The sequence below is a fragment of the Alexandromys fortis genome, unplaced genomic scaffold (assembly GCF_014885135.2).
Source record: "Alexandromys fortis isolate MF-2015 unplaced genomic scaffold, M_Fortis_MF-2015_v1.1 scaffold_0, whole genome shotgun sequence".
Lineage (NCBI taxonomy): Eukaryota > Metazoa > Chordata > Mammalia > Rodentia > Cricetidae > Alexandromys > Alexandromys fortis.
In genome coordinates, this window is record NW_026067949.1 from 5,168,918 (window position 1) to 5,183,089 (window position 14,172).

The window sequence follows — 14,172 nt, forward strand, 5'->3', positions numbered from 1 at the left end:
TATGTATCCTGTCCATAGCTCATTTTCTCCTGAGGATGGTGACCATGGACAAGACTTCTAGACTTATAGGTCGGGAAGTTTATGGTATAGAACCTGGCACACCACCAGCCCCACACTGAAGTGGTAGCTTGGGAGAGTCCCCTGCTCCAGGGGGTTCCTGACTTCATAGTCAGGAGAGAGCGTCAGCCCTTATCCACATTCCCAGCCTTCAGGACTGTAGAGTGTGGTGACGTGGAGCGTCCTGACTGCACAGTGAAAGTTGATCATTTACAGATACCTGGGAGAGGCCGGGGGAGGGGGGAGATGGGGAAATCTTGGTCCTTGTCAATCTACATTCAAAGCAGCTAACAGATGGCACCAAGAGTCTGCCCAAGATCTCACTAGAGGATTAGTCAAAGAGTCTGGACCAGCTCCAGAGTCCTGATCCCCATGCAGGCCAGCTGAGGCCAGGGCACGGAAGGCAGTTCTTCTGAGAGGGGGCATCTATAGCTTTCACTTCTTCTGGTCCCTTATGAGAGATAGCGCAGCGGCGAAGGGAAGCTAGGTGGGGTCTGTGCCTAGGGCTATAACAAATGCGCCAACCCCAGGTACAGCTACCCTCCCACATAGCTCGCCACACCCAAGCAGAGCTGGGTTTGAATGCAGCATTCAGAGGTTTGGGGACAGAGTCACAGGTGCCTGGCTTGGGGCACATAGGCTTCCTACCCTGCTGGGCAGAAGACACAATGTTTCAGGACTGCTGTGACTATAAGGGTGATGCATGAGTTGGTGGGGAACCCAACTGATTCTGCCTTTTTCCAGGTCTGGTTTTGGTTCCAGATGCTTTAGGCTATGAAGAGGATCTTCCCTGTCAACCCAGAACCAGGATTCTTCCAGAAGTTCCTCATCATGAAATAGTTTGTCCAGTCCAGCAACCATTCAGACAAGACCTACCCTCTCACCCCGCCTGACTCCTCACTGGGAATACTGAGTACAAAACCTGCTCAATGCTCAGATGGCTTATATATGCCCCACCTTCTGGTGTAAATTCTTTTCTGTATAATGGAAATGTCCCGCCCTGTCCTTTGATTTTCATGTTTCTAGCTTTCCCCACTGCACTCATGAATCACCTTTCACATGAAGCCTTCTCCAGAACGATTTTTCTCCCTGAAGTGTTTTTGTTTCCTTCTGGAAACTTCCATTGCGGTATTAACCGCTCTGCACTGTCTTCTTCTTATGAGTCTCATCCCTTAGGGATGAATTTCTTAGTGGCAGAGGATAGATTTTTTTCTTTGTATCTTCCGTGTCTAGAAATATGTGAGTGAAACGGAACACGACTTCCACCACATAGAAGAGTGAGCCTGGCCAAGACCGACTGCATTTCAGCAGGTGCAAGGCTGTACCCAGAGCATGCAGAGTACAAAACAGAACCCACAGACCCCAAGAAAACTGGCGGGGAGAGAAGCCAAAGCATCAGCTCTGCTGGGAGGGGGCCCTGGTGAGTCAAATTGCTGCACAGTGAGGAGATAATGTATCGGGGGCAAAGTGGCCACCACTTTCTCAGGATTCTGGAGCACAATGCTCATTTTGTGAATGAAAGCAGATATGCCACTGGTAACTTGACTCTTGGACTTCTACATCAAACCGGTGTGATGGCTGTAACTCATTTAGAACAAATATGGAGGCTGCTAGTACTGGATAGGTAAGACATGTTGTTTAAAACAATATTTAAAAATAAAAACAAAGTATATCAAAACAAAAGCAAAAACAATAAACAACAACAACAAAAACCAAACCAATGCCATGTTAAACAGAGAATTTCTAAGGCTTCGAAATGCCTGTATCCCAGCACTGAGTCAAATTTCTCCAGGAGATTCTATAGCTCTGGTTACTTGCCTCAAGTGACACACTGATTCCCTTAGGAGGAGTTGAGTCCAGGATGAACACACAGAGACAGTAAATTCAAACAATACTACATTAGAAAGTGGATACAACTTCATAAGTACTGCCAAAATATTTACAGAATAAGGATATGGCTTCCATTTGAGTAATGAATTCTAAGGGTTACACACCTGTATAAGCAAAGTCAACCCTAAGTGCAGATCTGATGCTTTGTTAATGATTATTAATTAAACCTTAACTTCTACTACTACTATACCTACACACACACACACACACACACACACACACACACACACACATACATAGAAACTACACCACACCAAACAGCAGGGGGCATAGAATATGCATCTCTGCAGTGTATACTTGGTTTTACTAATTAATTAAATAATTAACTAAATAATAATTAGCACTTGGAATAGAATCCAGGGCCTCTCATGTCCTAGGGAAACAATCCACCATTGAGCTATATTATATACACAGGTCTTTTACTATGATTTTTATTTTAATTTGAGGTAGGATCTCATTAAGTTCCTAAGGATATCCTTGAACTTACTCTATACCCCTCAGAGCCTTGAACTTACCATCCTCCTACCTCCTAAGTATCTGGGATTATGGTCTACTACTATACTTATAGTAGTAGTAGAATCCCAAGTATCTGGGATTATGGTCTGTTTACCCAGCCTAGCTTATACTTCATTTAACTCTTTGGTTTAGGATACATTAGACAACAAACAAGCAAACACAAAAAAACTAACGTTCTTTTTCCAAATTCAATACAGGAATAGAATCACTCAATCAGTCTTACCCTGAGGTAGTTGAGGGTGAAGTTTGTTAGACCCATCCTGGTAATATTTTTGGACAGCTGATCCAGGACCTGAGGATCTTGTGCCTAAACAGGGAAAAGGGAGGAAAAATTACATATTTCACTTCTATGAGATGATCTCATGAAAACATTAGACTATGTTGTTGCTGCTGAGACACGCACTCTTGACACAATTGACCTGTCTTGGGGGTAGAGATTGCTGGAGAGAATTTAAGTTACATCTGGAAGTCACTTCCATCTAGTACTCAAGGACATTTTGAAATTATTTCTGCAAGACTAGAAAACCAAACTGCCTCAGATGAGCATTTGATGCAAGAGAAAAAGATGTCGCTTTCTCTGTGAGAGACCCTGGCTCTGTGTCTTCAGATGGAAGTCCCTGAGCTCTGCCGGAAGAACTCTAGTCTGAACCACAGAAAGAGATGTCTCTGAACTTGGCAGAGCCATGCTTCTTCCCTGGTGAGATAGGGGTGGTATTTTTACCATTCAGGATGTAGGATGCATTTGAAAACTTGTAGCTATCACAAAAATATATGATGCAATAATATATCATGCCAAAATCCAATATATATGTATTCAGAGTATGTGAAGAAATAGAATTTTAGAACCCTCACCTCACTAAACTGAGGTTTAAAATAATGTTCTCAATGTCTTTCTTCCTATGGGATGAAAAAGATAGGTATCACATTTTTCAAAGTATCAGGAGATATAAAGTGTCACAGATCAGCCCAAATATTATATTTGGACAGACCCCCAACCAAAAAAAAAGTCATTGCATATGAAAGTAAGTTACATGGTTGATCCTCTTCACTCTGCTTCTTTCTCATCAAATTCATTCCATGCATAGGGAGAGTTAAATAAACAGGCTTTTCTTCATATCTGTGCTCACAAGACCACATCAGGTATAACTAATAGAACCCTATTCTTGTCTGTGATTTTTGTTCAGTGATAGTATCATTCTTACTTGTAATCATAGATAAAAATATAGATGAAAATGACTGTGGAGTAACAGTTTCCAGTCAATTTTGAAATAGAGTCTTATGGACATTGACCCTCTATGGGAAGATCTGGATCTATGTAGACTCTAGTTGTGCCATGGGTAACAACAAGCAGCTTGTATTGTAATTGGACAGCAACCAATGATAGAAGGATGTTTGTTCCAATGTTTCTGCTGCTGCTGAGAATGGATCAACAATACCTACTGACATCCTAAATGACTCAAGCATCATTCTGAATGTTCTGCAATCGTTAACTCTTGAGTCTCAAGCCAGGTCTCCAAGGCACACTCAGAACCACACCACTGTATGGATGAAGGACTACAAGTCCAGGGACATTGTATCAGTTATACAAGGCTCTCATGAGCAGCAATATAGCATCATGAGCTCTTCATGTACGGCCTCAGCTCTCATCCACACTCTTCTGATGCTTTCTGGTGTATTTTGAGAAGAACAGTAATGTTGGTAAACCAGACTTCTTCCGGAAGAGTGGAAGGTGTCACACTTGCTTTGAAAGTGCTGATGGAGTTGAAGCATGGTGAATCTGAAGGAGTGGAAATAGGCATGGCACAGCAGAAGGCCGGATGTCACCAGAAAGGCAGAGGTAAGGTTAATAGGTAGGGAGGACCAGGGTGAGATCAGAGGTCTAGAGAGAGAGCATGAAGTCCAAAGCTGGGGACAGAGTTTTGAATTCAGAACTAAGTGGGTCACTACCTTGGTTTTGCCATATTCAGATTGAAAGACATTAGACCATCTCCTTCCTTACTTCGGAAATAATAATAATTAATAAGTCAACCCCTGAGTGATAGTTGCATATTAAATTTTCAGCAAAAGTTTTGGTTTAATAAATTCTGTAAATGGAATCTGCAGTTATTTTGTTCTCTTTTGAATTCTCAGGGCCATGAATGCATCAGGTCATGAAGTTTGTTTCTGTTGCATGCCCCCTGTCTCCATTCCAGCCAAGTGTCATGGTACCATAGTTAGGAAGAACCAATAGATCCAGAGGATAGGAGCCTCACTTTCGGTCAGGTGGTTCTAATCAGAACTGGAAGCTGCTCCCACTTCCTGTTTTAGCTCACATTCTCATTACAGGTAGGAGATTCATACACCCAAATAGAAAAGTATCTGCTACAGGGTTACTGCAGCTGAAGAAAATAAAAACCATTCGTCAAGGGAAACTCCCTAACATATGAAAAACCTCTCACAAGCTTGGAAACAAAGGAAGCAAAAAAGAACTTATGCATTCAAATGATTGAGAGGAAGACTGAATACTTAGAACTCCTTGTAGTGATAGCGGGACTTTGTTCAGACAGAACAAACTGTGTTTCCCTGTTGAAGGAGCGGCAGGGCTGCGTCCTGGGCACCCGGCAGCCCGCATGGCTAGCTTATGCCCGAAATAATTACACGGAAACTGTATTTTTTTAAACACTGCCTGGCCTGTTATCTGTAGCCTCTTATTGGCTAGCTCTTACATATTAATCTAACCCATTTCTAATAATCTGTGTAGCCCACGAGGTGGCTTACCAGGAAAGATCTTAACCTGCGTCAGTCTGGAGTGGGAGAATCATGGCAACTCCTCGACTAAGCTTCTTTCTCCCAGCATTCTGTTTTGTTTTCTCCGCCTACCTAAGGGTTGGCCTATCATATGGGCCTAGGCAGTTTCTTTATTAATAAGAAATCACTCCCATATCATTTCCCTGCTGAGTAAGAAGCAGAGGGAAAAAGAAGGAAAGAGACTATTACTTACGTGCATGGCTAGTATGCTTCTGGGGACCAGCTCCCTGTACTGTCTGATGGTAAAGTGCCACGTTTTTATTCTCATGAGGTCATCAAACGTGAACTCCAAGATCAGCCTGCCTTCTGTGCATACCTGGGGGTGACAAAGAGCACACTTGTTTGCTATGCAGTTCATACAAGCAATAGTTTGTAACTCATATCAACTCCCCAAATATAGTGTTTGTTGAGGTCCTCAGGTGGTGTACCCATGATACATAGGGACAAGTATCAGCTCTATCATCAACAGGTTCAGAAGGTTGCTCGGTTGCTTACTAGCCACAAGTGCCAGTCACTCTACTATCAATGAAACTTTACATGATTCTGACTCTTCATCTTAGAAACATCCATCTCTTAGCAACATTAGTTCAAAGCCCACCTTCTCTGACCACCTTCATTTTCATGATCATCATCCCATGGGTGCCTCAGCCATAGTATTTATTTATCTATTTGTTTGCTTGTTTTTTTTACATTCCCTTCCCTCATTTCCTCCCATTGCCTTCCCTCCTCCCCTCTGTATCCCTCAATTCACTACTCCTCTCTTTCTGGTTAGCAAGGGGCAAGCATCTCATGGGCATCACAAAGCATGACATATTAAGTTGCGGTAAGACTAAGTACCTCCTCTTGTATTAAGGCTGGGCAAGGTAACCCAGTGGGAGGAATAGGTTCCCAAGAACCAGCCAAAGCACTGGGGACAGGTCTTGTTCCCACTGCGAGGAGTTCCAAAAGTAGACCAAGTTACACAGCTGTCACATATGCATGACCCTTGCATGACCCCGTGCAGGCTCACTGGTTGTTGGTTCAGACTCTGTGAGTTCCTATGAGCCGGATTAGCTGTTTCTGTGGGTTTCCTTGTAACGTCCTTGACCCTCTAGCTCCTACAATTCTTCTTCCCTCTCTTCAGTGGGATTCCCTGAGCTTAGCCAAACGTTTGGCTTTGGGTCTCTGTATCTGTTTCCATCAGTTACTGGATGAAGGCTCTCTGATGACAACTGAGGTAGTCACCAATCTGATTATAGGAGATGGCCAGTTCACACTAGGTATCCACAGTTGCTAGGAGTCTTAGTGGGGGGTCATACTCATGGATTTACGGGAGTTTCCCTTATATAAGTTTTCGATCTGACTTCGAAATGCTCCCCAAATCTTTAGTTTCCCTAATTTTGGAGAAAGTTTCCCATAAGACAAATGGGATAATAATTGACACTCAGGTGTGAATTATTACAAAGTTACCCATCAAGAGTGGGTCTTCATTTCCAAAGGGGAATTCCAAAGTGTAATACTCAATCCAATGCAGCGATACCAGTCATTGATACAGGGGAAATAGAAAATACACTAATCACAGCTACAGTGGCAAGTTTTGTTTATATTACATAAAGGGATGGCTAGTCTCTCACCTTCCTAAGAACATATGTGATTAATAAAGCAACAGAAGGCCAGAGTCTCTCTTTCCTTATAATCGGTGACAAAGGCATTTTTAACTTTTCATATTCATATTACTCTTAGCACAATGACTTTGAAAGGGAAGAAAATAATACAAGACAGCACACACTATTTTCCAGTTTGAACTATGAGCCAGTAAGGAAAGGAGAGCATACATCATTCCAACTGTTTAGTAAACCCTTATTAGCTCTGCGGAAGGAGTGCCGTAATGCATGGAGGTTTTGAAAACAGATGTTACTGGATTGGAATTCTGACTCTACTTTTCTCATGCTGTAGCTCGGGGGAAACCAAATGCATTTTCCTTATCAACAGAACCAAGACAATAACCTCACTAGAATTATTGAGGAGACACATTTCAGGGAATTCTATATGTAGAATGCTGGATACTGTGCCTGGCACAAATAGTAAGGTTGTAAGATGTAGCTGAGCAGATAAACAGAACCAAGGGGAAGAGAGAGTTCAGTCATGGCCACCATGGTGCACACGCTGAGTTGTAGATCACAGGAAGTATCTCTGGGGATTTGCTCCAAATTAGAAGGGATTGAGCCTCTAGACTCCATTCTTTCTCTCCTCTTTAATATGCCGAGTCTCTACTCAATCTTTCTGGCAGAAAGATTTCCTAGTTAACACAACTATGCAAATGTCTGAAGCAATGTGCAAAATTAATCCACAAAGCTATAGTCCAGGAAGATGGCGGTTCACAGTTTATAACAAGCTTTCACGAGCTATTGATAATCTTTCTCCTCTTGAAATAATACACTTTCGGAAGCTCTGACAGTCACAGGCAATGATGGGGGCTTTCCAAGTACTCTGATGGGAGTAGATGGCTTCTTTACACAATCTAAACCTTGTCTGTGAGAATTACCATGGAGAGTTTAATAGGGCTTTGCTCAAAAAAGATGGATTTGCCATCTTCATTTTTATCAAAGATCTCTGGGACACAGGGAGATAATTATTGCTAATCTAGGTGAAGACTTCTACCTCGGATCCAATTAACAGAACTTGTGAGTAATTTCAGACATGTGGGCACCCTGCCCTAAAACTCTGAGAGGGGTTGTATGCTGAGCCCGGCTTCTGGCATCATAGCCACGAGTGTTACGGGAGCAGAGATGGAGGTGTCATCAGTGTTCCCAAACTATTCTTCCACACACGTCTGGAGCACTGGAATTAATGTATCAAGGTTTTCAACGAAGTCCCATGAAGACTAAACCAATGAACTTCTTACCCGCACCATCAGGGTGTTAATGTAATAGCAATCACCTGCAGTGTCAGCTTTCCCAGAAGGGAGGGTTGTGATAGTCAACTATTAATGGGAAAACCCACATTTGCAAGGCTCTTAGAAATGGTATTATTGGAGGGTCAACAAATATTAACCTGGCTAAATTTCAGGGTTATTATTACTGTTGTTGTTATTGTTATTATCATATATTCAGCTTGGTTTCTTTCTGTCAGCCACAGGGTCAGGGCAGATAAAGGCTCTGGTTTGCTTCTACTAGAACCAAGCTTCACGATGAGAACATCAGCTCATCTGAGCATCTGCAGGGCCAAGGTCAAGTGTGTCTTTTGTTTACTATGACACAGCAAACTAGTTGGGCCTTCTTATGCAGACAAACCGTCTCGGGCCTACAAAACGAAAAATTGCCACAAGTCTTGGGCTCCCTTCATAGTCAAATGGGTCCACTTTATCCAGGGCACACTAAGGGAAAGTGGGAATCCCGAAAATCGTGTCCCGGTTCATTACAATAGGTTTATTTTTTAGAGGAAATTAAATGTCTTTCAAAAATGAAGAACAGAGGAAAATTTTGGTCATTGCTCTTTTCTCGAAGTGATTATACATGCAGAACCATCCGAAGACTTGGGGAGACGACCCCCCCTTCTGTAATGGAAGCTAAGTGAAACCAAAGGCTTTGTGGTTTGTTTTCTATGCAACCACCAGGAACCATAACAGAGGTACATATGAAGGAATGTATGACTCCTTTGTTAGAAAATATTAAAAAAAAAATAAGCATAGCTAATAAAATAGAAGTAATGTTTTTCTCATTTCAAAAATATCTGTATTCACTTATTAACGAATACAGTTAATACAGCTTTTATCTAATGCTGGCCTTAAAAAAAAAAACAAAAACCCTGCCTTTCTGTTGGAATCCAAAAATCAAAAGGGTCCCCAATTAAGAAAACATTTTCTGTTGTGCTGAATTCATGTTACCGTACTGTGAGCTCTGACATTTTGTTTCTGTGGTAACCAAAATCAGCTGATTAGTTGGCATGGCAACAGAAAAGATGTAATCCCAGCAGACACACTCTAATCAATGCCCCCAGCACAGATGGTCTCCGGAGGATCAACAAGAAAGAGGCTGGCAGGCATTCGGTCGATCACGTGCTAGCTTGAGACTAGGCCAGGAACAAGAAAAGTAAAAAAGAACATTTCTCAAACTACCGAGTAGCTTTTTAACCCCTTCCTGTCTCTTACTAATGAAGTAATATTGACCACAGCATTGTATAATTCAACGGTTCCCACGCAGCTTCTATGAGACAATCTGTGCATTTTTTAAAAGGCGGTAATGTTTAGTTTTCTATCTTTATATGTGAACAGCACAAGGAGAATAAGGAATGCTATTTAAATACTATTTAAAAAGCGATCTCTGAATTTTACCTAGAGATATCACATATATAAATGTGTATTAAGAAGATATGGTCCTTAACACAGAGAGGAGAAATTATATTCTATAATGTGATACTCCGGGTAAGGTAAGCATAGGGAAGCAATTGTCAAAAAATCCACTTGAATAACGTTTGCTTAGAGGAAACGTATTTAATGTGCTTCCAGGTTATATCTAGTGGTAAATAATTTCATAATAAATAATTGAGAGGAGAAAACCTTCATAAAGCCATGGTGGCAGGTGTGGTGAAGGTATCCATCCAGTAGTGTCTGTGCCTACTGTTTGAGTTTGCAAAACCCGAGAACGTGGCATTTATAGAGCCTCTCTCGGTATCCTTTCCACATCCTTGAATATAACTCAAGAGTCTTTGACTCTGCAAGGCTCCCGGCATGCCTTTCTGATTATTAAGCCTTGTTTTCTATTTGATTTGAAATTGAAAACATAAAAGAAAGGCTTTATGATGTGCATTTAAAAATTCCAATTACATATTTATCCTTAATCTATAATGTTCCTGGTATCAGGAAATTACAAAATGCTCAGTATACCCCTGAGGATTATTTAATATCTCTGTTGATTAGGACTGTAACTGATTTCTGATTCACTAGTTGACCAAATTTTCATAAAAGCAACTCAGCGCCATTGGGTCAAACGCTATTTGGGGAGAAACAGCTTAGTGATCGCCTAAATTAGAACAATGTGAGCTGCCGACACATAATGAGCTAAATAACACGAGGACTAAGACCAAAATGTCAGCAGCTGCTTTAGAATTCCCTTTCTTCGTGGAACCAAAAAAGCCATTGGCTCATTGTTTGTTTAAAATAGCCATAGTGCTTTATTACCCAAAACAGAATTATTTTTAATTAACATAAGAACACAAGGAAAATTAGGAAGATTCTTAGAGTAGTAGAGCAAGCATCAAAGGGTGAAGGGAGGGAGTGGGAACAAAGGAAGGAAGGGATGGATGGATGGAGGGAGGGAGGGAGAGAGAGAAGAAAAATGAATCCTTTGAATCATATCAAATTTCCTAAAAATAAATGTGCATAATTAGCATCTGGATTAAGTCCCTATAATGAAACTACATGTCCTAGAAAGAGATATATATTTCATCAGAGTATTGAAATATTCATTACAGGAATAGGCAAATAATACTGCCTGCCTTAAAGCTGGATGACATGGGTGGTCCGAATAATTGATGCTCTCAGAGCCAAGGGAGCCGTGTTCAGGTCTTTCTAGTGATTGCCTTGTTTCCTTGGGAAAAAAAAAACCCACTGGACTCCTGGAGAACAGAGGGGACATTCAGGAAAAAGAATGCAGCCAAGAGGAAAACCTCAGAGTCTTAACTAGAATGAAAATAGCACTTCATGGTTCTTCGTGGGTTCCTCAGAAGAGACAGATTGGCCTAACACAAGTCTGAAACATTCCATACGACAGCGTCAGGGCAGCTCAACATGTTCATTTATGAATTAGGACCTGACCTGAGAAGGAATGAAATTGACTAAATATTTTTTTTAAAAAAATAAGGCTGTCAAAAAATGGTTTTTAAAGTTTTCAGTGGCTGCAGACATTAAGCACAATTTCCGAATGATGGAAAAGTTTTAATTATCACATTTTGTTTCTCTCAGAGCGTAAGGAGATAGTGTCTTTTATTTGAATCAGCTAAAAGTGTTAACATTTGGGGGGCTCTTCCTGCGCTGCTCAGACCTGGTAATCATAGAAGGGAATTGGGTCTGTGTGTGCATCTTATCTGTATGGTTATGAAAATATCCTTTATCTTCAGAATGGAGTAAGTCATGGGCAAATTAAACCTTCATTCCAATGGCCATTTCCTCCCATAAGCAAAACTCTCTTCCCAGCACAGACTTCAGTATTCTTATGATGCAGTTCTCTGAAGAATTCCTTTCCACCCTGTTAAAGTATTAGGCAGAGAAAATTCCCAGCCCTTACCATAGTAAAAAATTCCTATTGTCAAAACCAAGATGTCATGGGGTCAGTGATAGCTGATGGCTTGCCTTTGGATTGCATCACCAGGTCCCTTTAGCGTCACACACCATCATGGGCACTGAGAAGACTCACGCACCACTGTGGCAAGTGGTGCTGATATAAAACACTGATTTATTATTCTTCAAGCAAATTACACCAGCAGCACCTCTCCAGTTTTGCAATTTGATTTTTGGTAATTAACCCTGATAATCTAACACCTTGTAGGCAGAGAGGGTTGTCGTCTGTGTTTTGTTCTAAAAGAGATAGCTGCTATCTATTAATGAAATAAATGCATGCGGAATTTTAGTTTATATTAAATGAGCAAGTATTCATTAAAACAAGTATCTGTGGGGCTGACAGACATCATGGGCAGAGCTTTGTGTTTAGCATATACAAGGCCCTGACTTCAATCCTTAGCACATCAAAAATAAATAATTAACTTCTGTTTACTAGATTCTGTGACTCACTGGCCATTACTGTCTCTCCCACTTGGAAGGGGATATATACGGATCATGTGTTAATACTACCCAGTAGTCCTCAGTGAGGGGGATAGTCCACATGCTGGTATTCTAGCCGTGGCAGAAATTACAGGTGGAAAATATATAGAAGATGATGCTGAGTCCCTGCCCCTTCTCTTTTACATTTCATAGCCTTCATACACTGTGAACTTGGCCTCAAATCCTGTGTTGTCTGCCCGCCCCTCGCTTCTTTGCCTCTTAGTTTTATAACTAGCTTCTATCTCTGCTGTGCTCATGGCTGAGTTGCTTGGCTGACACACTTTGCAATTCTAGAATCTCTGAAGCCCTGAGGAAGCATCCTAGCCCTGTTTGCCCCTTTGGTTTGCAGATAACTGCCAGATAATAGTTCAGGTGTAACTAGTGAAATGTCCCCTTTGTTTGTTCATATTTAAAATTTCTTAACACTTTCAAAATAACCAAGCGCAAATACTGCGTGAATTCTTTCAGTTACCAAAGGTTTATTTGCATAGAAAAGAAAGCCTCTGTCAGCAGTTAAACTGAAGGAGCAGCTGAACTCCTTTCCTCTTAGGTCTCTCTGTACCTGAGCCTGGCCATACCTTGGTGAACATGGGCTTCCCGTGTTGTGTGACCATGGCACACTGGTCGCAGTCTACCGTGATGGATGAGTTGTGGTAAGACTCCTTTGAGTGTTTGAGGATGTAATACAGGTCAGTCACCCCTCCTTCGAACACGGTGCTAAAATAACGGGGGATGAGTGTCCTGCCGATAGCTGCAAGAGAAACAGAGAGGAGCAAGCCATGAACATGCAGAGTCAACCAATGCTAGGAACCCACACCCACTCAGTAGCCGGCTGGAGCCAGGCATCTTCGGAAACATTCCAGGAGCCGTTTCTCTTTCTAAACAGCCATGACCCATCTGGGTTGTAAGGAATAAACTATAATCCCTAACTATTTGGGAAAAATGGGACCAACATCTCGCTGAGGTTTTTGTCTACTGAAACCAAAAAAAAAAAAAAAAAAAAAAAAAAAAATAAGAGTTAATAGTTTGAAAATAATGGGAACAGTGCACTTATACTTGGAGCCTCATATACGTTTCTGAGTAAACATATTTTATGAAAAACAAATGCCAGACAACCTGTTTGGCTTGTCCAATGTGCTGTTTACAACTTAATTACCCAACTATGTGTTTTTGTTTTTATAAGTAGCAGGAGTATAAATTTTAATACCACGCTGCCTTTTAGTTTGTGAAATATATTAGTCTTTCCTCTTCGGGTTTTTAGGGAAAAAAAAAACAGAAAATAATTAATTAAGACCCAAAAAGGTGACAAGAAAAACATTGGTATGAAGTCACAGGATTTGTAAGTAGTCTTGAACCCCACATATGCAAACATCAATAAACCCGCCTTTCCCAGTGGTGTGTCAAGCTGAGAGGATCTCTGATAAGTAACCTCATTCCATTCAGGCATCATAACCATGTGGATTCTGCTTTTTCTCTTCGCTTTTGTGCTAGATAAAATAATTACTACACTAAAGGGCCCAGTTCCAGAGAACCTGGTACCTCTGCTCGCTCTAAATTGGTCTCCTCTATTTCATTGAGTTTGAGCATTTCTAGTAGCTGGGTTTTTCTGATCTATGAGGCTTCCCAGCACAGGACTAGCCATCACCTTAGTAGCGATTTGAAATCCTCTTACAGAGGAAATCCCAACTCATAATATCAGGAATTTTGCTTCTGTGCAGATTTTAAAGGCAAAGTCCTAAAGATCACTCCCAAGTAATCCAAAGTTTGTTTTTTGTTTAAATAAATCTCTCATATTCACTATATAATACCTCCCAAAGACAAAAATAATATTTCGGATAAACTATCAATAAAAGCTTTAGCTAGGACAGATCACACATCATTTTCTGAAATTTAGAATATTTAATTTCATTTTAAAAGCATCACTGTTAATCCACTCCATGTGGGTCTATAGCTCTTTTGTACACGGACTTGGGGAAAATAAGTTTAAAGAGAATCTCTTGCCCAACTGTTCTGTTACATGATCCTTAAAGAAGTCACATTCATACAACAAACCTTTGGATAATTTATGCCATTGTTATTGCTTCCTATTTGCAATAGGTAAGATCAATCAACAAGTGTGCAATAAG

The 14,172-nt window shown here is 41.0% G+C and overlaps 1 protein-coding gene across 10 annotated transcripts in view; it reads right to left on the bottom strand.

Moving 5' to 3' along the window:
- Positions 1-14,172, bottom strand: part of Ldb2 (LIM domain binding 2) — a 340,598-nt gene that overhangs the window by 50,569 nt on the left and 275,857 nt on the right. For all 10 annotated transcript variants that reach the window (XM_050150096.1, XM_050150094.1, XM_050150095.1 and 7 more), the window contains exons 3-5: positions 12,625-12,797; positions 5,444-5,566; positions 2,687-2,770 (exon numbers count right to left, since the gene is read on the bottom strand). In XM_050150096.1, coding sequence (XP_050006053.1) covers positions 2,687-2,770; positions 5,444-5,566; positions 12,625-12,797 — 380 coding nt within the window. The remainder of the gene's footprint in view (positions 1-2,686; positions 2,771-5,443; positions 5,567-12,624; positions 12,798-14,172) is intronic.